This window comes from Rhinolophus sinicus, chromosome 1, assembly GCF_057876585.1.
Source record: "Rhinolophus sinicus isolate RSI-liver-muscle chromosome 1, RSI-T2T, whole genome shotgun sequence".
In the NCBI taxonomy this organism is placed as follows: Eukaryota; Metazoa; Chordata; class Mammalia; order Chiroptera; family Rhinolophidae; genus Rhinolophus; species Rhinolophus sinicus.
In genome coordinates, this window is record NC_142501.1 from 16,868,690 (window position 1) to 16,892,108 (window position 23,419).

The 23,419-nt window shown below is 32.9% G+C and overlaps 1 protein-coding gene across 5 annotated transcripts in view; it reads right to left on the reverse strand.

Moving 5' to 3' along the window:
- WASHC4 (WASH complex subunit 4) overlaps nucleotides 1-23,419 on the reverse strand; it is a 66,345-nt gene that overhangs the window by 15,200 nt on the left and 27,726 nt on the right. For all 5 annotated transcript variants that reach the window (XM_019728457.3, XM_019728458.3, XM_019728456.3 and 2 more), the window contains 14 exons: nucleotides 22,974-23,079; nucleotides 22,286-22,402; nucleotides 20,500-20,668; nucleotides 20,064-20,218; nucleotides 17,253-17,327; nucleotides 16,874-16,978; nucleotides 14,720-14,854; nucleotides 12,909-13,017; nucleotides 10,743-10,809; nucleotides 9,983-10,069; nucleotides 7,424-7,571; nucleotides 5,122-5,218; nucleotides 4,329-4,525; nucleotides 3,936-4,035 (listed from right to left, as the gene is read on the reverse strand). In XM_019728457.3, the coding sequence (XP_019584016.2) occupies nucleotides 3,936-4,035; nucleotides 4,329-4,525; nucleotides 5,122-5,218; nucleotides 7,424-7,571; nucleotides 9,983-10,069; nucleotides 10,743-10,809; nucleotides 12,909-13,017; nucleotides 14,720-14,854; nucleotides 16,874-16,978; nucleotides 17,253-17,327; nucleotides 20,064-20,218; nucleotides 20,500-20,668; nucleotides 22,286-22,402; nucleotides 22,974-23,079 (1,667 nt within the window). The remainder of the gene's footprint in view (nucleotides 1-3,935; nucleotides 4,036-4,328; nucleotides 4,526-5,121; nucleotides 5,219-7,423; nucleotides 7,572-9,982; nucleotides 10,070-10,742; nucleotides 10,810-12,908; nucleotides 13,018-14,719; nucleotides 14,855-16,873; nucleotides 16,979-17,252; nucleotides 17,328-20,063; nucleotides 20,219-20,499; nucleotides 20,669-22,285; nucleotides 22,403-22,973; nucleotides 23,080-23,419) is intronic.

Consider the following 23,419-nt stretch of genomic DNA (forward strand, 5'->3'; position numbering starts at 1 on the left):
TTTCTCTAACATTGCAAATTATACCTAGATTACCTTAATTTTTAAAAAAAAATCTAGGGGTGGCCGGATGGCTCAGTTGGTTGGAGCGTGAGCTCTCAACAAGGTTGCCGGTTCAATTCCCACATGGGATGATGGGCTGTGCCCCCTGCAACTAAAGACTGAAAACAGCAACTGGACTTGGAGCTGAGCTGCGCCCTCCACAACTAGATTGAAGGACAACGACTTGGAGCTGATGGGCCCTGGAGAAACACACTGTCCCCCAATATTCCCCAATAAAACAAAGTAAAAAATCTAGGGCTATTATTGCAAATGTAATGTTTTGACTGGTTATTAATGGGAGTGCAGATTTGTGAGACATCAGAATGGCATAGGGGATGGGGTTCTACAATGCATGTTTGAAGGCATGCCCCCACAGCAGGGGCAAGAAACCACCTTTACAGTGCTTGCTGTTACTGATAGAAATGTGGCTGCAAATTCACATATAGAATTGTCCATAATGCATAACTTTCCATTTGTAAAGCAGCTTTTTATTATGACTGATAAAATGAACTCCTGGCTTTTTGTGCAAATGTCACATGCACATATTTCATTAACAGAGAAAAGCTCTCTGACTAATGAATCCAGCAATTCACATCTCTGAGCAACCTTTAGCTCAAGTCCTAAAACAGAAGAGCAGTCCAGGCATGCGGTAATATACATCAACCAGAACCCTGGAGAGTTCCTTAAGAACAAGTCCAAAGCAAGGTGTTCCACTGAGACTGAAAGGTTTATTTTGTGTTGATGCTTCAGGCCTTAAAGTAAATACCCAATCCACCTGCACAGTATTCCAGTCCCCTGGGTTGGAGACAAGACTCTGGCATCGTGAAATGCCTGAGCAGAACCTAGCCGATAACTGAGTTTCTTCGTAATTTACATTATACTGACTCACATTCTTCCAGATGGATTTGCTAAATATTATCTTAGCCTTGAAAATGAACCCAAACATAATACACATTTTCATTTAATAAATTGAGTATCTCCCAGGTTAACAGCCTGAAATGATTTTTCAAGCAGTCTAGATTCCAAAAATTCCTGCATATGCTACTTTCTAATAAGCAAGATTTAATTTATACAACATCAACAGTGAATAAAGTTGTTTCTATAAGTGGTCTATCCAATTGAATCACCTCTATTCAGTATAAAAGACATATTTTAAAATAGTACTGGGAACATTGGAAAGCCACATTCAAAGGAATGAAACTAGACTGCTATCTGTCACCATATATGAAAATTAAAATGGATCAAAGACCTAAACATAAGACCTGAAACAATAAACTGCATAGAAGAAAACATAGGTACTAAACTTATGGACCTTGGGTTCAAAGAGGATTTTATGAATTTGACTCCCAAGGCAAAGGAAGTAAAAGCTAAAATAAACGAATGGGACTGTATCAAACTAAAAAGCTTCTGCACAGCAAAAGAAACCATCAACAAAACAAAGAGGCAACCAACCGAATAGGAGATGTTTGCAAACACCTCCAATAAGGGGCTAATATCCAAAATATATAAGGAACTCATACAACTTAACAAAAAGACAATCCAATTTTTAAAATGGGCAGAGGAGATGAACAGAAACTTCTCCCAAGAAGACATACAAATGGCCAATAGATATATGAAAAAATGCTCAACTTCACTAGCTATTAGGGAAATGCAAATCAAAACCACAATGACATTATCACCTCACACCAGTCAGAATGGCTATCATCAACAAGACAAATAACAAGTGTTGGAGAGACTGCATAAAAAGGAACCCTCTTACACTGTTGATGGGAATGTAGACTGGTGCAGCTGCTATGGAAGTGTAGAGGTTCCTCAAAAACAGAATTACCATATGACCCAGCAATCCCTCTCCTGGGTACACACCCAAAATATCTGAAAACATTTACCCGTCAAGATGTATGTGCTCCAATGTTCACTGCAGCTTTATTTATGTTGGCCAAGACATGGAAACAACCAATGTGTCCTTTGATAGATGACTAGATAAAGAAGATGTGGTATATATGGAATCCAATTCTGGCCATAAGAAAAGATGGAATGGTGCCATTTGCGACAACATGGATGGATCTTTTATTATGCTAAGCATAGTAAGTCAGAAAAAGTCGAGAACCACATGACTTCACTGATATGTGAGATATAAAACTGAAAGCAACAAAGGAACAAGACAAATAAAAACTCATAGACACGGACAACGTTTTAGTGGTAACAGAGGATAAGAGGGTGGTAGAGGAGGATAAAGGGGGTGAAATATATGGTGATGGAAGGAGAACTGACTGGGTGGTGAGCACACAATGCGATATATATAGATGCTGTACTGTGTTTCCCCGAAAATAAGACCTAGCTGGACAATCAGCTCTAATGTGTATTTTGGAGCAAAAATTAATATAAGACCGGGTCTTACAGTAAAATAAGACCGGGTCTTATTTTACTATAAGAGCAGATATGATATGATATATGATATGATATGATGATATGATATGATATGATATGATATGATATGATATGATATGATACGATACGGTATGATACAATACAATACCGGGTCTGATATTAATTTTTGCTCCAAAAGACACATTAGAGCTGATTGTCCGGATAGGTTTTATTTTCGGGGAAACATGGTATTATAGAATGGTACACTTGAAACCTATGTAATTTTACTAACCATTGTCACCCCAATAAGTTTAATTAAAAAATTTAACTGACAAAATAAGATTAATAAAAACATCTGATGTTATGAAATGTTTTATGTTTTGATTTATGAAATACAAGAAAAAAGGAAAAAGAGCAAACACGAAAACTATCAACTCAGTTGCTACATCTAGTTCTGAGCTTCCAAGCAAAGAAGAAAACCTAAGTTACATTCATTTCCATGACAGAAAAAAGGAAACCTCCATTCCTCAGTGGAAGACAACTGTTCCTAAACTTCAAATCTGAAAGACACGTACCGTGGGGAGTGGACAGAGTCCTTAAGTATGAAACACTGAGCAGTGTTCTTAAACATTAAGAGTAAAATGGACACAATTCTTTCCTTAATGACTCAGTTTCATTGCTGTGACTATCGGTCGTTATGGCTGTATTACACTCGGACTCCAAGGCCTGGCTACGGAGGACAAGAGAAGGCTTTTCCTGTCACCAAGTAGCCCTTATTAGCTAATACCTTCTTAATCACCTGTCCCACCTATTTGGTCAATGTCTAGTCATCAGCAGCTTTGCCTTCAGCAAAACAGCGTTCCTCCCCTAAATTATTCCTTCTTATCTGATATAGGTTGAGGAGTGAAAGAAAAAACACTGAGCTTGCTCATTTTATTTAAATTAAGAGATGATGAATGAAAGTGAATAGTTACCCCAAACATGGATGGACCTAGAGAACATTATGTTAAGTGAAATAAGTCAGAAAGAGAAAGACAAATACCATATGATCTCACTTATATGCGGAATCTAAAGAAAAGAATAAGTGAATGAACTAATCAGAAACAGTTTTGGAAACATGGAGGAAAAACTGAGGGTTGCTAGAGGGGCAGGGGGGTGGGGATAAGGGGAAGGTGAGAGGTTTTGGGAACGTACAGAGGGATAGTGGATGGGGGGAGGGGGGTTCACACAGTGTGAGGGATATAAATGATAAACGTCTAAGTTCTGCTTTGTCTTGTGCACCTGAAACTAATTTAAAAAAGTAAATAAATAAAAATTTAAAAGAGTTACCCCAGAATGAAATACATAATCTATGTACCTTTCTTTCCAGTTTCACAAATGATCCATGTATGCTTTATTTTTTAAAAAGAAATTTCTCATCTATATAATTTTTCAAAAGAAAAGGCTAGAAGTCTGACCAGATAAAATGGGGGGTTAGTGTCTACTATTAAAGATTTATTGGTCTTTCCAAATTTAAGCCACTCACTGACCTTCCTTCTCCTTCTTTTCTTGGTTTTCTTCAGCTGCAGTCTTATCAGCTCTGAAGAAAATTCTTGCACTACTCAGTGAGAAATAGAGCAATTCAAATTCCTAAGTAAATAGAAAGAATTTGAAATAAAAGCTGAAAATACTTATTATAACATCAAAATCATCATATTTAATGTCTTTTTATTTCTAAACAGCTCTAGTGGAAATCATAAATATAGAAACTGAACTAAATAATCCATTTTTTTAAGATCTGAGTCAAATGGCTTTCAAATACCATTCATTTTAAAATATATTCTTATTACTACTATTCATTTCACTTGTTAAAATGGGGGTTTTCATATAATTTGCTTTTTCAGATATCAAAAAGTCCAAGTATATTTAACTATTACTCTAACCTGTAGATAGACGTCCAGTCGCTTCTGAGTGAGATTCATGGTTTGTAGTAGTTTTTCATCTTGATTAGTAGACTGCACATTCTGTTGCTTAGCAACTGCTCTTATCTCCTTCAAGTATTTCTCTCTAACAGACTGGAACCAGTGAAGCGAGTCAAATTCCTGGTACTGATCTAAAAGCTTTAGTATGTAAGCCACACCTGCAGTCATTCGCAAAACCAAAGCAAAATTATAATGAGTATAGAAGCTCTGTTCTACTCCACCAATGACTCCTAACATTAAGCGATCCATTTTGAATTAGTCCTCTTTTAAATTACGTTTTACAGTATAAATGAATAAGTCTAGCAACCCGGCTTAATTCCTACTTTAAAACAAAAAAGTGAAAGTATAATGAAAAACATGTCAACTAAGAAGAAAAAGAGAAATAACACAGCTATGAAAATCACCTAGAGTTTACATATGGCCATAAGAGCAGGGGAAAAACTTCAACCGCTAAATAGACAGCAACAAAGGAAGCTACAGGGAAACTAAATACAAGATGCTAAAACTGTAAAGGAAGCCTAAATATTAGATCCTGCTAAATGCAGTGATTAGCAATAATACCAAGGACATGAACGATAGTTATAAATGATGAAAAACAAGTATCAGACGACCCAGCTAAAAAGTAAACAGTAAACACTATTCATGAAAAATAAATCTACAAAGAGCACACAGACCTATTTTCAAGCAAATCTCTCTAAAAACCCATTAGAAGGTGAACATAAAATTAATGGGAAAACAATTCCATTAAGCTTACCCATGGCAAAGCCGTCATCAGTAAAAGCAGCTCCAATTTTATTTTTTTTATTCAATTTCTCCTTGCAACTAATGGAATGCTCTACAAAGTTGAGGGTCTAAAAAGATATAACAACATATTAGAGAAACTGTGCTAAAAAACTTGAGAGAACTTAGTTCTTAAAACAGAAGTTTCAAAAATAATAAGTAGGATCTCTTCTAGGTTCCAGTCCTTGTGGTTTGAAACATTTGCCTCATATACACAGCCTCTTGGTGAGGCCACAATCTGTACAACTATCTCTCCTAGTGGCGGCTCTTCTTTCCAAGTCCTTTAAGTATGAGTACTCCCCGCCAATCCCTACTTCGCCCAGGCGCAGTGTCTTTATATAGTCACAAAATATGCACACTTTACACATGAGTACACTGAGGCTTGAAAGACTTAGCAACTTGTCCAAAGCTGTACTCTGAAATTTGGAGTCAGAAAAGTAGGCCTGCTTTAACTTCAAAGCATAACGCTCTTAAGCTTGGCAGTTCTTACTTCTGCCCACCCAATTCATTCTAAAACACTATTTCTTATCATATTCTTATCATAAAGGATTAGTAGTTATTTAGATAAATGAATGACCCCAAAAAAACGCTTCCCTAAAATTCAGTTCCTCCAAAATACTTTATCTAATCATATACTGAAACTTACTATATTAATTATAATTAAAAACACTGAATATCATCACAGAGTTCACACTCCACAGCAGCACTCTCAGCGATGACAGACATGCTACGTATGGGCACTGTCCGTACAGTAAGCCACCAGCCACAGAGGGCCAAGGAGCACTTGAAATGGGGCCAGTAAAACTGAGATATGAGATTTTTTGTTTCATAAAATTTTCGTTAAATTTAAGTAGCCACCTGTGGCTACAGATGGATAGCACAGCTCTAGAGCCATAAAGAGACCTCTTTGAAAATTATGATGCAGTGTGTTAAGTACTATTAACAGCTTACATTGGCAACAAAACTATCAAGTTTCACTTTTATTGCCTGTAACACTTACAATTATTCACGTGTATGTAAAAAACCCCTATCAACTGTTATTTTAGATATTTCTTTTATGTTTATCTTTGTTCTGCAATTAGGTCATAAACTCAAGCACAGTAAGTGTTCTATGCTTCTTTGTAGTGCTCTTAATCCACCTTTGTTTACTCCATCACTAATTCTGATAACTGCCCTGCAAAACTCCACTTTTCCCCAAACAAACTTGCAAATGGTTCCCCACTGCTGTTTACTATGGCTTGAGTACACTGCCCTTCAAACTAAAGAAATATGGCGAGAATTCACCCTCAGGTAACTTCACTGTTATCAAAGTATAACTAAGACTCACCTCCAATTTAACACAAACTTAAGATGGAAAGATAATGTTTATCAGATGAATATGGACATTTTCACTACATACATCATAATTAAGACATAATTATGATAGAGCATTAACAATAAATGCATTAAAAAAACAGTAGAAAATTCACAAAGAAAATAGTTGTCAACGGACCATCAGCTCCTTTCAATGGCTACTAATGGCTATAATAATACGTAAGAAGATATGTGTTAATTCAGGCAGCAATATGAAAAGTTATTACTCTTGATTAAAGTTAGATGCAATCAAAAGCTACATCTGCTCAATAATATTTAGATTTTAGACCTATCCATTTAAAAATCAGCTTTATATAGAAACCTTTAGGGAAAAATAACTTATTGCTAGTATATACTTCTCTGATCTCTTAACTCCATTTTCCCCACTGGAACAATTGGTTTTATAACACAATTTTGGGTAACAAGCTATTCTGAATGGAAACTACAGAATTAAGAGCATAAAACACTATATACTATGATAAGGAAGCACTAAAAATTTAGTCTAGATGTTACTATTTACTACAGAATAGAGAAGAGTGGTCCTCTGACACTGCTTTTAAGAGATGTCTTAGAAACAACTTCATGCTATAACATGATGTGATTAAACTTAATCTACATTAATCGCTTAAAATGATTATGTGGTATAATTTAGCCCCAAAATGATATATATGCAATGGTGTACACTCAAGTAATTTAAATCACACCAGTTTTCTCTGGCAGTTATTAACCAATAAGAATCTATCTTAACTGAGTCTCATTCTGCATAGCTAATGAGTAAAAATTCTAGGCCACGTTACTGACATATTTAGTTTTATCTACAACCAGAAAGACATTAATAGTCTGTGTGTACTCCCTTCTGCAAAGAAATTGGATCTATGTATTCAGTTTTTTAAAAATTCGTTTTGGATTCTAAAAATACTCACCAGAGGAGGTACAATGATATAGAAATTTCGGAGATGTATATTCTTTGGCCTTCGAAATTCTGGTGCAAAAACATCTACAAGCATTTTGAAATACTCTGTGCCTTCGGCAGAATTTCGTGTGTGATCACTGAGGACTGAATCCAAGTGCCTAAAATGCAAAAAATCATTTATTTGGCTCCTTTCTCAAAAGATGTGGCTTTTTAAACCCATCTTTCATCAGCTTAGATGAGAACACTCATAAGTACGAAACATATTATAAGACATTACTGAGTAAATTTCCTTCCAGTTCAGAATGAACTCATTTTCTTAGCAACAGAAGCTGATCAATATTGTTTAATTAACTTAAGTCTCTGAAACAGAACAGAGTATGTAGGGCATCTTGGCACTTAAAATAACAGTTTTGTATTTCTTCTTCCCACAAGCAACCCTGTAGAACTCCATTTCATTATAAATAAATTCTTCTTCATCTTAAATCTCTTCACTAATGCTTCTTCTACACCTCCTTACCTCAACTGAAACCTGGCTCTTTTTTAAGAACTTAGCTTCCAAATCTGGACATCTTAAAAGACAATATCCTAGTATCTCTGGCCTTTTTGAACTGCTTCAAAATATTTTTTAAAGGTCATCAATTTTGAAATGAATGATAATCATTTAATAAGAGGTAACGGTCTAATTTTCTTCTTTGATATACAAGCCACAAACTCTTTAATCATTTCAGGGCAGGGCATGTGATTTCAAATAGCTTATTAACTATACATGGCTTCTTTAACTTGGCAAAGAACTAAGCTATTTATTTCAGAGCAATTAATTCTGTGTTGGGGCCTTCTTTTCATAAAAATGCACACATGCATTTTCCAACACATTTTTTATTTTAAAAAATTTCAAGCCTATCAAAAGTTAAAATATAGTATAATGAACACCTGTATATCCTTCAACTGGATTCACCATTTAATATTTTGCTACAGTTTTTTCCTAACATATTTACGAGATGCAGGCCTCATGTTCCTTAGCCCACAAATACTTTATTATAAGTCTATTAAGAACCAAGACATTTTTCTACAAAGCCACACTATATTATTTCACCCCAAAATACAGTATTATCTAACATACTGATTAATAAACATATTTATTAATACATGTTCAAGTTTCCACAATTATCACCCAAATGTCCTTCACAGCTTTCTTTATTTTTCTTCTCTATGATATGGTTAGGGATCATCCATTGCATTTGGTGGTCAGGTCTTTAGTCTCCTCCTCTAGAAGAGTGTCCTCACCTTTTTGTCTTTCATGACACGTAACATTTTTTAAGAGTCTAGACTAGGTGTTTAGTAGAATGCCCCCATTCTGGTTGACTCAAATGGTTTCCTCATAATAAATTCAAAGCAAACATTTCTGGCAAGGACACAACATGAGTGTTTGCTATCCCACTGACTCAGGAGGCCACATAATTGCAGTGTGTCCCGTTACTGGTGATGCTGTTTGATCACTTGGTTAAGGTAGAATATAGCAATCTCTCCATTGTAAAGATGGTTTAGCCTTTGTGATTAATAAACAGTTTGTGAATGAATACTCTGCTCTTCAAAAATATTTTAGAATTCATTGATGATTTTTGTCTGATTTCAAGTACTATAATGGTAACTGCAAAACAGTGATTTTTCCGTCCTAAATTATCTCATCCCTTCTATACTTATTAGCGGGCATTCTTCTGTAAAAACATGTGCTCTCTGCTCCTCCGACCTTTCTTATCACCACTATGACCCATGGCTTATTTTTTTTATTCAATGTATTATAATCGATTTCTACCATTATTATTTTTGATATTGAAATTATCTCCACTTTGTTCAGGGGTGCCCCTTTATGTATGACTCAAAAAACTATTACAATTATTAATAAAACTTTTCTAAAGAATTTCTTAATTCTGCACACCTCTCTCAAGTTGTAAACTGTGTTCCAGAATCACTACTGACTCAAGCCTATAGACCTGCACTGTCCAACAAGACAGCCATTAGTTATTTAAATTTAAATGAAATAAAACTTTAAATTCAGTTCTCCAGTCCCACTAGGTCTATGTCAAGTGTTCGACAGCTACACATGGTAGTAGTTACTGTACTAGACATTGCTGCTCTAGGTTACATAAAATGAAGGCCTGGTCTTCTAAAACAGTGTTAGCACAAAGAAATGTAAAAACAGTAAAAAGAAACAGGTGGATTTTATTAATGAGCTATTTGGCATTTTTTATACTAAATCCTCAAAATTAGCGATGTACACGTCAGCACATTTCAATTTGGACTGGCCACATTTCAGATGCTCAACAGCCACAGGTGGCTAGTGACTACTCTAAAAGCATGTGCTACAAGATCCTTTTTCAGCGAAGTTGCAAAGATCTCAGAATAATACAGTTTTAAAAGAGAAACCATTATATTTCATAAACTGAGACCATAACTTGCATAATAAAAACAGTGACATATACGTTTATATATTACCCTCCAATTTAATGTTTTACACAAACACATACTTTTTTAAAATCTCCAAATTTAAGTTATTCCAAAATTAGATTACCTTGCTGCTTTTAATGTTTCTTCTGCAAGACCTTCTTCTTTTACTAGTTCTTCAAAATTTACAATATCTTCAAGATCAGGTACAAATCTACATTAAGAATTGGGGAAGAAGTTTATTAAGGCAAGATAAGTACCGTGTTTCCCCGAAAATAAGACCTAGCTGGACAACCAGCTATAAAGCGTCTTTTGGAGCAAAAATTAATATAAGACCGGTCTTACATTATATTATATAAGACCTAGTCTTATTTTACTGTAAAATAAGACCGGGTCTTATATTAATTTTTGCTCCAAAAGACGCATTAGAGCTGATTGTCCAGCTAGGTCTTATTTTCGGGGAAACAGGGTATGTACCACTGACACAGATGTGACAGTGGTACTGCAGGACTGCAAATTTTTCAAGTATATATTTGAAAAGAATTTTGCATTTCAGTTATATTACTAATATCACCACTGTAGTTCCCAATTTTATGTATTAATCAAAGTTTAATCCTTAAAATCATGTAATCATTAGAACCATCACAAACTGTACTGATGAAAATAAATTAACTTGAACTTGAAGAGATATAAGAATTTTCAAAGTCCTGCTGTAGTCTTAAATGTTAAGAAAATTTAACAAGTAGAATTAATGGTTTTCTCCCATATTTTGTATCAAAATATATAAACAAGATAAAAAAACCTTCTCTACAATACTATTTGGAATAGATTTAAATAACATAATTTTTAATGGAATAAACAAGGTAAAATGATGTTTGCATCCATACCTAATGGCATTGCTGCTACAATGAAGGCCACCAGATCTTATCATTCGTATGTAGCCCATAGCATTACCTTAAAAACCACATACAAAAATGTCAGATATTTATACAAATAACCCTAAATTCTAATAATCAGGAAAACAGTTATACAGTATCAATTACAAGGTGTCCGATCCTAAGTACCAAAAGATTGTGCTGTATTTTACTACTTCAGTCCTGGCTCCATAAAAATAAAACTTACATATCTGTGCACTTAAAACATAAATGTGTTTATTTACATACATCTATGTTAAACCTTTTAAAAATAAATGTAACTCATTTGGTAAACTAATTAAATTCTGACTACATTAAATTTTTTTAATTACTAAGGCAGGTGATTAGACAAAGAGAGGGACTTCTCACATTGCTCCGTGCTCTCAGACTCCTTACTCCTTTTCTCACAATATTTAACAGACTCAAAAGCACATTACAATGTTTTATGAGCAGAGTTAAAGAATTTACATTTTCTAAGAAGAAAATAAAGTATAAAATGCTAGAACAAAATGAAAAGGATAATATTCCCCAACTATGGAATGAATCCTGGTGGCAAATGAAGTGACATTATTATTTTTTTGTGTATTAGGGGAAAGATATGTATTTCGATGTGTATTAGTGGAAAAAATGACTAGCACATTAATCTTGTGACTTAACAATTATTTCATAGGACAAAAATTATACTTTTACAAAATATAAATATATGAAATAGGCAGTATTTACATGGGAAAAAAAACTCTCATATTGGTACTGTATGTGAATAAATGAAGTTTTAAGCAACACTGACCTAGAAAAACAGCTCTTAATCTGAGGCCCATGGACTCTAACCAGAAGCACCTGAACTCCAACATATTACCTGCGAAACTGAATGTGTATGTGCATATGGGCATAATTCTGCAGGAATCAATCCAGAGTGTTCATCCGATTCTCAAAAAATAATTAAGAACTATTGTGCCAGAAGTTTACAGTCTAATATGGTATCAAAAGTCCATATAAATCAAACAGAACTTCTTTGCCAATACCTCATTATTAAATTGTTTAAAATAATAAATTTACAAAGGTAAAATTCTCTTAAGTTATTGTACTATTTCATAACAGAAATGTCTAATATTTAAACTCATGAATTTATAAAAGTTAAGTGTTCAGTGACTTTACTCCAGAACTAAAAGCTTATAATATCTATCCCGCTAATAAATTTACAGGCCCTTGAGAACACAGGCTATTTGCATCCTCAGCATCTAGAAGAATATTTGGTGGAACTAATTATTAGTAAATGTTTGCTAAATGAATGAGTGAATCTCAGAAGGCATAATTTTACCAAACGTGGTAAGAATTTACTAACTGCTTGGTGCATACAACTGGGAAGAACATAAAACACCTTTGGACTGAGAGCTGAAAAACCCTGGTTTAAGTCCCAGCAATTCCACTTATTTATTCCTCTGAGTTTTTCTTTTTACATCTTTAAAATGGTGATTACATGCCTATCTCACACTTATTGTGAGGACATTAATAGACATAACATATGAAAAGCTCAAGTGAGTATAAAGTTTTATTAATCTGTGATTATTTTTAAATGCAGTTCTTGATTTTAAATACAATGTAACACATTTCAGACAACAAATTCTACTTGTAACACAGGACAACTCAAGAAATTATATATAAATATTAAATAGTGTAGCATAGAAGAATTATAACATTTAATATTTCATCTTTAACTAAATTTATATGTAACTTACTAACTTTTCACATAAATATTTTTTACCTTTGCATTTAGGCTGTAACTTGAGGGAACCTCTTTTAAAGGCCCAAAACAGTGCCTTCAACAGAGTAGGTACCTAACAAATAGTTACTAGTTGACTATTATTATGAGTACGGTCTTTGAGATGAATTAAATATATTTTTAATTTAATCAGAGGTTTTATTTAACGTACATTAGTCCACATTCTATCAATTATTTCTTTCAAACCAATAGTTTTCTATTAAACCAATAGTTTAATCATACTTGAAAAACTTTTGGTAAGGAAGTTACTCTAGTGGAATAAAGTTGAACTCAGACACTCACAAATTATTTGCATTTAATGAATGAGATAGGTTCTTGGGATTTGTACTTTATTTCCTAACACTTTGATAATAACTTACCAATTTGGCTGATGAGCTGCCTGAACTGATCAAGGTAGCTTTGTCCTTCTGGGGTAATTCCAAGTTTTCGGATGCCTCGATTGAATTTTTCTGCTCTTTCAAAAGGATACTAGAGAGATAATTTAAAGACTACCTTTATTATAGACCCCCTGATGCATAAAATGCCTACCAAATCAACCATGCCAATACCCCTTTTTGTCATTTTGTATTTTCATTGTGCTTAAGAAAAAAACGTCACTCAAGTCTAATAACAAAAACCATATAGCACGTAAACTACCAATGTACAAGGTTAATAAAAAATAATTTCTTTTTGACATTAGCTAAGGGGAATTATTAATGCCACCAAATTTAAGTTTCCCACAAATATTATTAGTCTCCCAACACCCAACTACTCTATCAGATAGACGAAACCAATTCCTTGGAGAAAGACTTGTTCAGTAATGTGTGGCCACATTTCTACGGACTGAATAGGTATTAGGGACTTACGTAAACATACTTCTTCCCAAATAACACACATCGGCTAAGCTAAAATGTCTAGTTGCCAATCACCAATAAGAAATGATTTTTCAAGTCTCTTAGCTGATTAAAATATTTAGGAGGGTACTAGTTTTACACTAATAACAAATGGAAACAATTCTTACACGACAGCATGTTTATTTATCTGAATACTAGTAATTTCTGTTCAATAAAAATGAGATAGCTTTTATTAAAATTCTCTACTGATAACTGTCATCTGAAGTTTTATTATTTTACTAGGAAGCAGTATTTTTCTGCTCTGACATTGGCGAGAACTACCAACTAGTATACAAGGGGGTTGGAACTAACTGATGCTTAAGAAGGGTAATTAAAATAGTTCCGGATGTGGCAAATCAAAGATATGACCCCTCTAAATAAGACTTTTGGTTCTCTATCAAAATGGCTACATGCCTCTGTACTGTTACCACTTATAATTTTTCATCTCAGTACGAGAAAACTCAACCTGGAGGGTGAAAACAGCATTCTTATAAATTGTAAGTGGGAATGTCAACTGGTGTAGTATTTTTAGAGTGCTTGGCAATATGTATCAGAATTTCAAATATTCATATTCTTTGCCCTAGAAATTTCTCTTTAGGAAATCTGTATTTCAGAAATAGTTTCCCAATACAGAGATAAACGTGTAAGGATGTTACTTGTAGTAATGTTTTTAATACTGAAAAATCAGAAAAACCTAAATATTCATCCATAGGAGAAAGTTAAATAAATTAAGGTATACATTTTTACCATCAACTCTTATAAAGAATGAGGTAAATTTACATGTACTGACGTGATAAGCACACTGCAAAACAGTATATATAGTATTACTCTATTTTTGTTAGGAAAAAAGTAATATATGTATATGCAAATACATACGAGTGTGTTTATCTCACAGACACTTGAAAGGCATCACATCACTTTGTTAATAGCAAATGCCTCCAGAAAATGGAATTGGAGGAAAGAGAAGAGGATATTCAGTTTAGGTACTCAATATTGTTTAAATGCTTCAAAATGAGCATGTACTGCTTTTGTATTATTGTAAAATAAACTAAGAAAAGTAATACCTGGCTACATTGATCATTTAATTTTTCCTTACACTTTAGCCTACAGAGAATGCAAAAAGTAAGAAACTATAAGGGAAAATATAGGAAACTTGGAGGTCAAACCTAGGAGATACTATGTGAAAAATAAAGAAAATTAAAACCCCAGTAGAGATCCTCATAATGAATTTTAGCATAACCATTTGCTATATACTCAACAGTTATACCAAACTAACTTAAAAAGATTATGTAAAATACCTTATGATCATTTTGGTCCTTGATTTCCCTGAAAAACCGAATGTCTTTAATCAATCTGGATTTGATATGTTCATCATACATAAACTGGCTAAATATATAGAACTTCTTTTTCAAAAACTGGTAGGTGAAATTAACCTGTAAAATTAAAATTAGAAAAATTAGAAAAAGTTAATATAAAAATTTTAAATCAATGTTACTTAACAATTATTTATATTATAAAGTCTAATTTATGAGAATTTATAAAGTCTAATATTTATAGTCTAATTTGGACCTGAGATATTTAAATAAATGAAGTATTTTAAGACCCAAGTTTACAGAACTTTCTATAAGCTCCCCTTAAATATTTTTACTACAAGAGGAAAAAAAGAAAAAAAAAAAGGGAAATACTCTCATAATGGGACTAAGAACTGTAGTGAGAATCACAAAACCAGATTCAACAGTTTTTTTAAAGTCATAAACCAGTCAGAAGTTTCTCTGTTCCTCCATCTATAAGATTATTTATTACTAATCTTCACGTCTAGAATAATACTAAAGTAAGAAACATAGTGCTTTGAGCTTTCCCAAAGATGACAGTAAACACTCAATAATCCATAAATACTCTGAGCCCCTTTCAGGTGCAAGGTGGTGTGTGCCTGCTCTTATGCTAGATATGGTCTTTGTCATCATGAAGTTTATATTCCAACAGGAATGACAGACACTTTAAACAAGTGTATGTTAAATAAATTATTAAATCTCAACTGCAATAATTTCTAAAATGAGAAGTGTGAATAACAGAGTGATCTAGACTTAGAGAACCCTGAAAAAGCAGGATTTGAGCTGAGATTAAGTCAAAATAACACAAGATTAATTCTGACCTACAGATGGGAGCCCTGTACTAAATTCTAATCCACCACCGTCAAATACTACTAACTGTATTAACAAATGTATGTATGCCCTTTTTAAGTTTTCATTTAGCCAGTTACAGAAATGGGTTCTTTCTCAGAATTTTTCTTGTGGTTTAAACATTGCTTTTTCTTGGTCACCTTAGTAGTAGTAGGCTTACTGAAAGTAGTCTCTTCTTTATCCTTCCCACTCTTAATAGTGGGTAACTCTGACAGCCTCTGATCTTACTCTTCTGTGCTCACTTTATCATCATCAGACATCAGGAATTTACTTTCATTAGTGTGATTAACTGATTAACAGATATATCCCCTGCCAGACTGTAATTCCTGTGAAAGCAAGAAATGTCTGTTTTTCTCACACTAATGCCCAGCACAGTGCCTGATGTATAAAATGTTTACGTAATTTTTTGTTACATGAATGTTTGATAGATAAGGTAAAAGTTTATTTATCCTTAAAGGTTCCGACATGATCTCTATATGGATAATTCCTTATTTTAAATTTGAAATTGACTTTCTATGTCTCATTTTCGTATCGGTAACCACTGCAATAGAGCTCCAATCACATCACTGATCAGCTCAAATACTTGAGTGGCTCTTCCACTGTACACTAAAAAGATCCCAGCATTCTAGTTACATAACTTCCCTATTCCCTTATTCCCAAATATGCTTAATAATATTTTACTATTTAAGCATTCACATTTTTCCTTCAAGAAGTATGCTCTGAAAAACAGGTAAATTCAAAGACTTCTCTTTATAGAAGGAAAAAAAATATACAAGTTCAAGTGATTTCCTCAAGTGACTGATGGGCAATTTCTAAGATTCAAAATATTTTTAGTAAATTGCTATTTTTATGGCTATCAAATCATTAGCAAGACTCCCCCCCAAAAAAAGCATAACTGATGTTAAGTAAACTGCTATCAATGATTTGCTTTCCAAAGCAACTGTCAGAGAATATCAGACAATTCACCAGATACACACATACAAACACACACAATTTATGCTGATGTCCTCAAATCTCCAATGCTACTTATAATGACCCTGAGATGGTTAAGATATTCTAAAGTGTCTTTTGTATCACAGAGCTTCCATCGCATCCAACACAATTTTAATGCCAGACATTTTAATTATACCAATCAGAAAAATGCAAATTCAAGTATAATATAAATAGGTAGTAGTGTACGTTGACCAGAATAGTCTATCAGAAAACTATTTTTCAAACTACCAAATTAAACAAGGCTCTATTACCCATCCAATCCCCAAAAAAGTTTCTTACAGTTGTATTCATGATTCCTGTGCCATGTGTTCGAATTGAATTAGCAATATGCCGAATATTAATAGTGTTCAAATGTTTGTTATTGCTCGTCCGTTCAATAAAAATCTGCAATGAAACAAACTTATGCTAAATAACAACAAAATCCATAGCAAAACTGGTCAGTTATCCAAATAAAACTGTAGAATCTACTCCATTAATTACTTGAAAATTAATTTAAGGTAATACAACCAAAGCAAAGGAATAAACAAGATGACCTCTAAGCAATTCTTTTCCTTTTATTTTACCAATTTTCACTATTGAGAATCAATTCTTTGCCCCTCAGCCTTCCTACTATATACCCACCCACATCAAAAAAATTTTTGTTCTAAAACCCACTCACCTGATTGTTGAGATTATAGAGGTATCGAGATACAAATATATGAATATTTCTCATAATTTCCAAAACGTCCAGGCCCTACAAAACAGTCCACACAAAAGCTCTGTTATTATTGATAATCAGACTTGTAATATAAAGAGTACCGTGTTTCCCCCAAAATAAGACCTAGCTGGACAATCAGCTCTAATGCGTCTTTTGGAGCAAAAATTAATATAAGACCCGGTCTTATTTTACTAAATTATAAGACCAGGTCTTTAATATAATAGAATTAATATAACATAATATAACATAATATATATAAAATATAACATATAACGTAACACCGGATCTTATTTTATTGGGTCTTATATTAATTTCTGCTCCAAAAGATGCATTAGAGCTCACTGTCTGGCTAGGTCTTATTTTCGGGAAACACGGTAAGTCACTATATTGATATGTTTCCCAATACTATTTGTTTTAAAAAACAACTGTACAAAAAGTACGACCAAAGGTTAAAAGAACCTTCTAACATGTACAATCAGGACTATCTACCTCCGTGGGGAAAGCTGGCTGCTTGACATCTTATCCTTTTGTAATAGACAGGAACAGTCAAGTTTAAATATTCAAAGATCCATGACTCAAAATCATTTCCCCACCATTCTGGACAATATTTTTGTCTGTCTTTCTGATTGTCTATATATTTTTTACAAAGTAAACTAATGGCCAAATTCTAAAAGGTAGCCAGGATATGTGGTGATAGTTATGAAATACATGTTATTTTTCAGGTACTGTGCAAGGTTCTTTATATGTAATTCTCAAAAAATGAGGTAGTCTTCCAAATTCCACAGCTGAAGAAAATGAAACTAAGGGAGTTAATAGCTAAGGGAGCTATTTAAGGTCAAATAGATAGAAGCAGAATCCAGGGATTTTAGGAAGTCTAATTTTAAATCCTTATGCTTCTTTGAATTGCATTAGACCACCTTTAATGTGCAAATTACCTATTAAGAATCCTTCAATCTTGAGTTATTATTGTAATACCTAATGGTATCATATAAATTGTTCTAAAGCAAAATACCCCTTAGATTAAATTTTATTATAGCTTTTCTCATGTTTTAATTTGAAATTTTGTTTACTCATTCTTTCTCCCACTAGGCTGTAAATATATGAGCTGAGACTATTTCTATTTATTTTTGTATTCCTAAACATAATTAAACATAATTCAGCGCCTAGCCATGTTTTCAGTAACTATTAAAGGTATAAATGAATGAAAGAATATACCATATTTTGTCATGTATAATGCACTCCCATGTATAACGCACACCCAGGTTTTGGCCCAAACTTTCAGAGAAAAACATCTTTCATTTTAATTTTTTTATTTGACATTTTTATGTTTACATTTAGGTACTTGTTTTCTGTTTTATAAAGGAATTTCAGCATTTATTTTTTTAACATATTATGGTACAAGAAATTTTATGTAGCAAATATGTTACAAAATGTAAATATGTTACAAAACATAAGAACATATACAAGGTATAAGAAATGTCATGTACTGGTAACAAATTTACAATGTATACACATCATAGAAGGCCTATAACTCTTCCTCACTGCAAATTTGTAGTAAGTTCAACAAAACCAATTATCTTATTCCAGGGTATTATTTTGTATCCAGATTTCGTTATTGATTTCTAGAGTTACACTTTTAAATCATAAGCTTAAATAAAAGAATTAAAAACATTTACATAGATAAGGACTTAGTACTACCCATGTATAATGCACATCCTTATTTTTCCCTCACAAATTTGGGAAAAAAAGTGCACATTATACATGGCAAAATACGGTACATACTAATCCCAGAAATGGTCCCTATGTGCAGTAGAATAAAGGAAAAAAATTATGATCCTCAAATTTTTGGAACTAAAGAGATGTTTTCTGGTAAATATTATATAGATTATCTTAGAAAGAATTGCATGGAAAGTAACTGAAAACAAACTTTCGCACTATGAGATAATGTCATATTGGTAATTAGCTCATTGAATTAGTGAAGCTAAATAAATGCTTCTTTGCACTCCTCATTTTACGAACAAGTATAATTATAATCAAATAAATTTAACCATTTTTCCTGATATTAAAGTTTACATATTATATGTAGGTATAAAATTCTTAACTGTATTACCTATAACTAAACTTTTTACTTTAAACTTTAAATTCGGCAGAAGTTACCTCACTATCCCAATGTTTCTGAAAAGCTGAATCTAAATCTATGTATACAGACATGCCTAATTTTTTTGTGCTTTGCTTTATTGCACTTTGCAGATTAAAAGTTCGTAACAAACCTGCATCGAGCAAATCTTTCAGCACCACTTTTCCAATAGGCTCAGATGATGGTTACCATTTTTAGCAATCAAGTGTTTTTTAACTAAGGTATGCACACTGGTTTTTTAGGCATAATGCTATTGCACAGATAATAGACTACAATATAGTATTCACCTAACTTTTATATGCACTGAGAAACCAAAAACTTTGTGTGACTTCCTTTATTATGATATTCACTGTATTGCAATAGTCTGGAGCCAAACCTGTCATATCTCTGAGGTATGCCTGTATTTCAAATGTTCAACAAAAGGTGATGTATAAACAGGAAGCCTGCAGTAAATTCTTTCATAAAGCAAATTAGCACTGTATAATTTTTATTCTTGTCAAGTATGAGGTTTTAGATAGCAACTATTTTCTTTAAAATAAACATATAATAATAATGTAAAAAGAAAAAAAGATTTCTTGAAGAAATACTGTTATCATGCTACAATCAGACTATGCTAGGAACATTTTATACCATACCTGTTCCAAAGTCTGACTAGGAAGATGTGCCTCTGTCATAACCAATCCATAACGCTGAGTAGCTAGATTTCTCATTTCACTGTAAGTGGCCCAGTCGTGAAGAGCCACTGTTGTTAGATTGTAGAAAGTCTTGTCTAGGTAGTGAGTTACATAAGCTACCAAAAAAAAAAAAAAATTCGAAAAATTTTTGATTTATCAGACAGTAGAAAAGAGAAATTAAACTAAAAAAGGAAACAACTTGTCTTTGAATACTAAATTTCTTCCCTTAAAACAAGGTGATAGGAAAATAAAAATGAAGAAAACAAAAAAGAATTCCAGAATAAATATACTAACACAAAAAACATGCCCTCAAAGTTCTGTTTTTGTTATTTGTTCTTTTATAGTTAGGTCAAAAAGATATAGAATATGACTCTAAGAAGGAAAGCAGAACACTCACCTCGAATGTCAATGAAACGATTGAAAAACCGGATTGGATTCAAAGAGAAAAACAGGGCCAGGTCTTTCATGCCAACTTTGAAAGGGTTCCGATCGTCCAGCTTTAAGTGAGTGTGCACAGAAAGCCGCAGGTCCTTCTCAATCTCTTTGCACAACTTGTCCAGCAAATGCTATTCATGAAAGAATTGATACCTTAAGTTTTCAAAATATTCCAATTGTACTGTTCCTCTAGGTGTCCACGCTTTAACCACTAGTTTTATAATCAGTGCAGTGATGAAAAATTTGTCAAACTGCTTTAAGAGTCTAAATATTCTATGGTAAAACGTCATTTTTATTGGGAAAGTGAAAATTACTTTGCTTTTTATTTTAAAACAATGATATTTCTGACAAGAAAGCAGTTAGATAAACTCTAAGCTTTTATTTTCATTAATCCTTTAAGTTTAACATCTTCAAAGAAAATCAGAAGCTAATGTCTGATGGCTTCATTACAAGGAATGCGAATATATACTGTAAAGCACAAAATTTATGGGAACAATCAACAAAGGAATAAAGGTCCTAAGGACATGCAAGAGAGGAAATTTTAAAAAAGCTTTTTTGTAATAATCATTAAAAATCACAAAATTCATTAAGCTAAAAGTAATGAAATTCATCACATTTTCTGGTCTACCATGGAGTTCTAAATACTGGCATGACATGTATTTTATTTTCTAAATAAGAACATTTAGTACAATAAGTTGTATAAAAATTTCCCTAATAAGTTTTAGGGAAATACATGAATAAGTTTTATGTTGTGAATTTTACTCACTTTTACTTCTTCCCTCCAAATAAAAATATCATTAGATGCAATTTAATTTTAAAGATACCAGTGTTTATAATACACACTTCATTAAAACAGGGAGGGATATACTATATTGAATTTGCATTATTTCTGTTACACAAGTAATTTTTTAATATATAATTTCCTCCTTTTAGTCAGTAGCTCTCCAAATAAAATTCAGTAAAATATTGATAGTTGGGGGCGGTCGGATGGCTCAGTTGGTTAGAGTGTGAGCTCTGAACAACAAGGTTGTTACAATTCCCACATGGGCCAGTGAGCTGCGCCCTCCACAACTAGATTGAAGACAACGAGCTACCGCTGAGCCGCTGGAGGAGTTGCCGAACGGCTCAGATGGTTAGAGTGCGAGCTCTCAACAACAAGGTTGCTGGTTCAATTCCTGCACAGGATGGTGGGCTGCACCCCCTGCAACTAAAGACTGAAAACAGCAACTGGACTTGGAGCTGAGCTGCACCCTCCACAGCTAGATTGAGATCCAACGACTTGGAGGTAATGGGCCCTGGAGAAATACACTGTTCCCCAATAAAAAATTAAAATAGATAGATAGATAGATAGACAGACAGACAGACAGACAGACAGACAGATAGATAGATAGATAGATAGATAGATAATTAAGTTGCCTTAACTGTATTACATTAGCAGCATTCAATATTCAAACTAATTTTGATTTGCATTCCTCTAATAAACAGAACTTTAAATTCAAATATACTATTTACTAAAATAAAAAAAAATTGTTCCCAATTCTCGGTCTGGATTTCTATGTAAAAATTAGGAATTAAAAGACCAATTTAAGCACAACAGTGATACTGTAACTAAAAATCATTCATTTGTTCTAGTGACTTATACCTAATAATTTTAAATATGTGAAAGCCTGCTTTAATCCAAAAAGCTTTTCCAAACACTGCATTCCAAAAACATGTTTTAAGCTTTTCAATCTTAAATATGATGTTACCTCATTTAAAATTTCCATAATTTCCTTGTCATAGCAATCCAGAAGTATTTCATAGGACTCTAAATGCCTCGCATGCATCATAGCGGGTACACAGTCGCGTAAGGCACTGAACATGTACTAAGAAGAAAATTAGAATGTACGTGAGTTTATAAAAATCAGATCTCTAATCTAAATAATATTAAAAGATTAATTATCTTGAAACACAAAACCTCAATCTGAAGGCTGTTTTTTAATACATGACTGTCTTACTTTTGTAACTACGAGAAGTCAGATTTTATTCTTTAAAGCATATACTTCAAATATACAAAAAAATTCACACACTTATTCTTTCCTATCTTGAGCATTCAAATACTTATTTTCTAAAGAAACAAAGATCTGAATAACATATACCTTGCTGACAAATTAATGTCAGACTATTGTGACATAAACTAAACTCAAGTGAAATGAGAATGATTAGGACTATGAGGGAAAGAGTTAAATATATTAAAATGAATTTATTAGTATTAATATAAAATTTAACCACAGACTGTATATAAATGTTTATTAAATATGCATAGCATTGTACAAAACAGCATTGGCAGTAAATTTTAAAATAATTTATTAAATCAAATTATTGTAAAACTAATTAGAATGGTTTGTATAGTGACTAAAAATGATGGGTTTATTCTTCCTATTATTCTTTACTTACATGTAATCTGGCTGCATCAACCGCATTTTCATACACGTCATCTAAATAAATTGGGAACACAGCTCGATGCCAGTATAAAAAACAACAGTCACACTGTGTTTGGACTCTACAATGTAAAGTAGTAATTAGTGGTACCAAAACTGAAGTACCCCCCAAAAAGGTCTTACTCATTTTTGCCTTTCCTACATCACTTAAACCAAAACTAGTACAGAAAGCCACAAAATCAATGTTTCAAATTCAACAAATGTAACAAAACACTCTAATACCTGACACTGTCAGAATTCTGCACATATGCTTTAGTTTTAAAGCATACTTAAAAAACAATATAACTATTTTCAGTATCATTTGATATGTGTAGACTTATAATACTTGCATTATTTGCACCATTTTACCTGTCTCAAAATTGAAAAGCAGAAACCTTTTAAAAAATTATGAACCCAAAATAA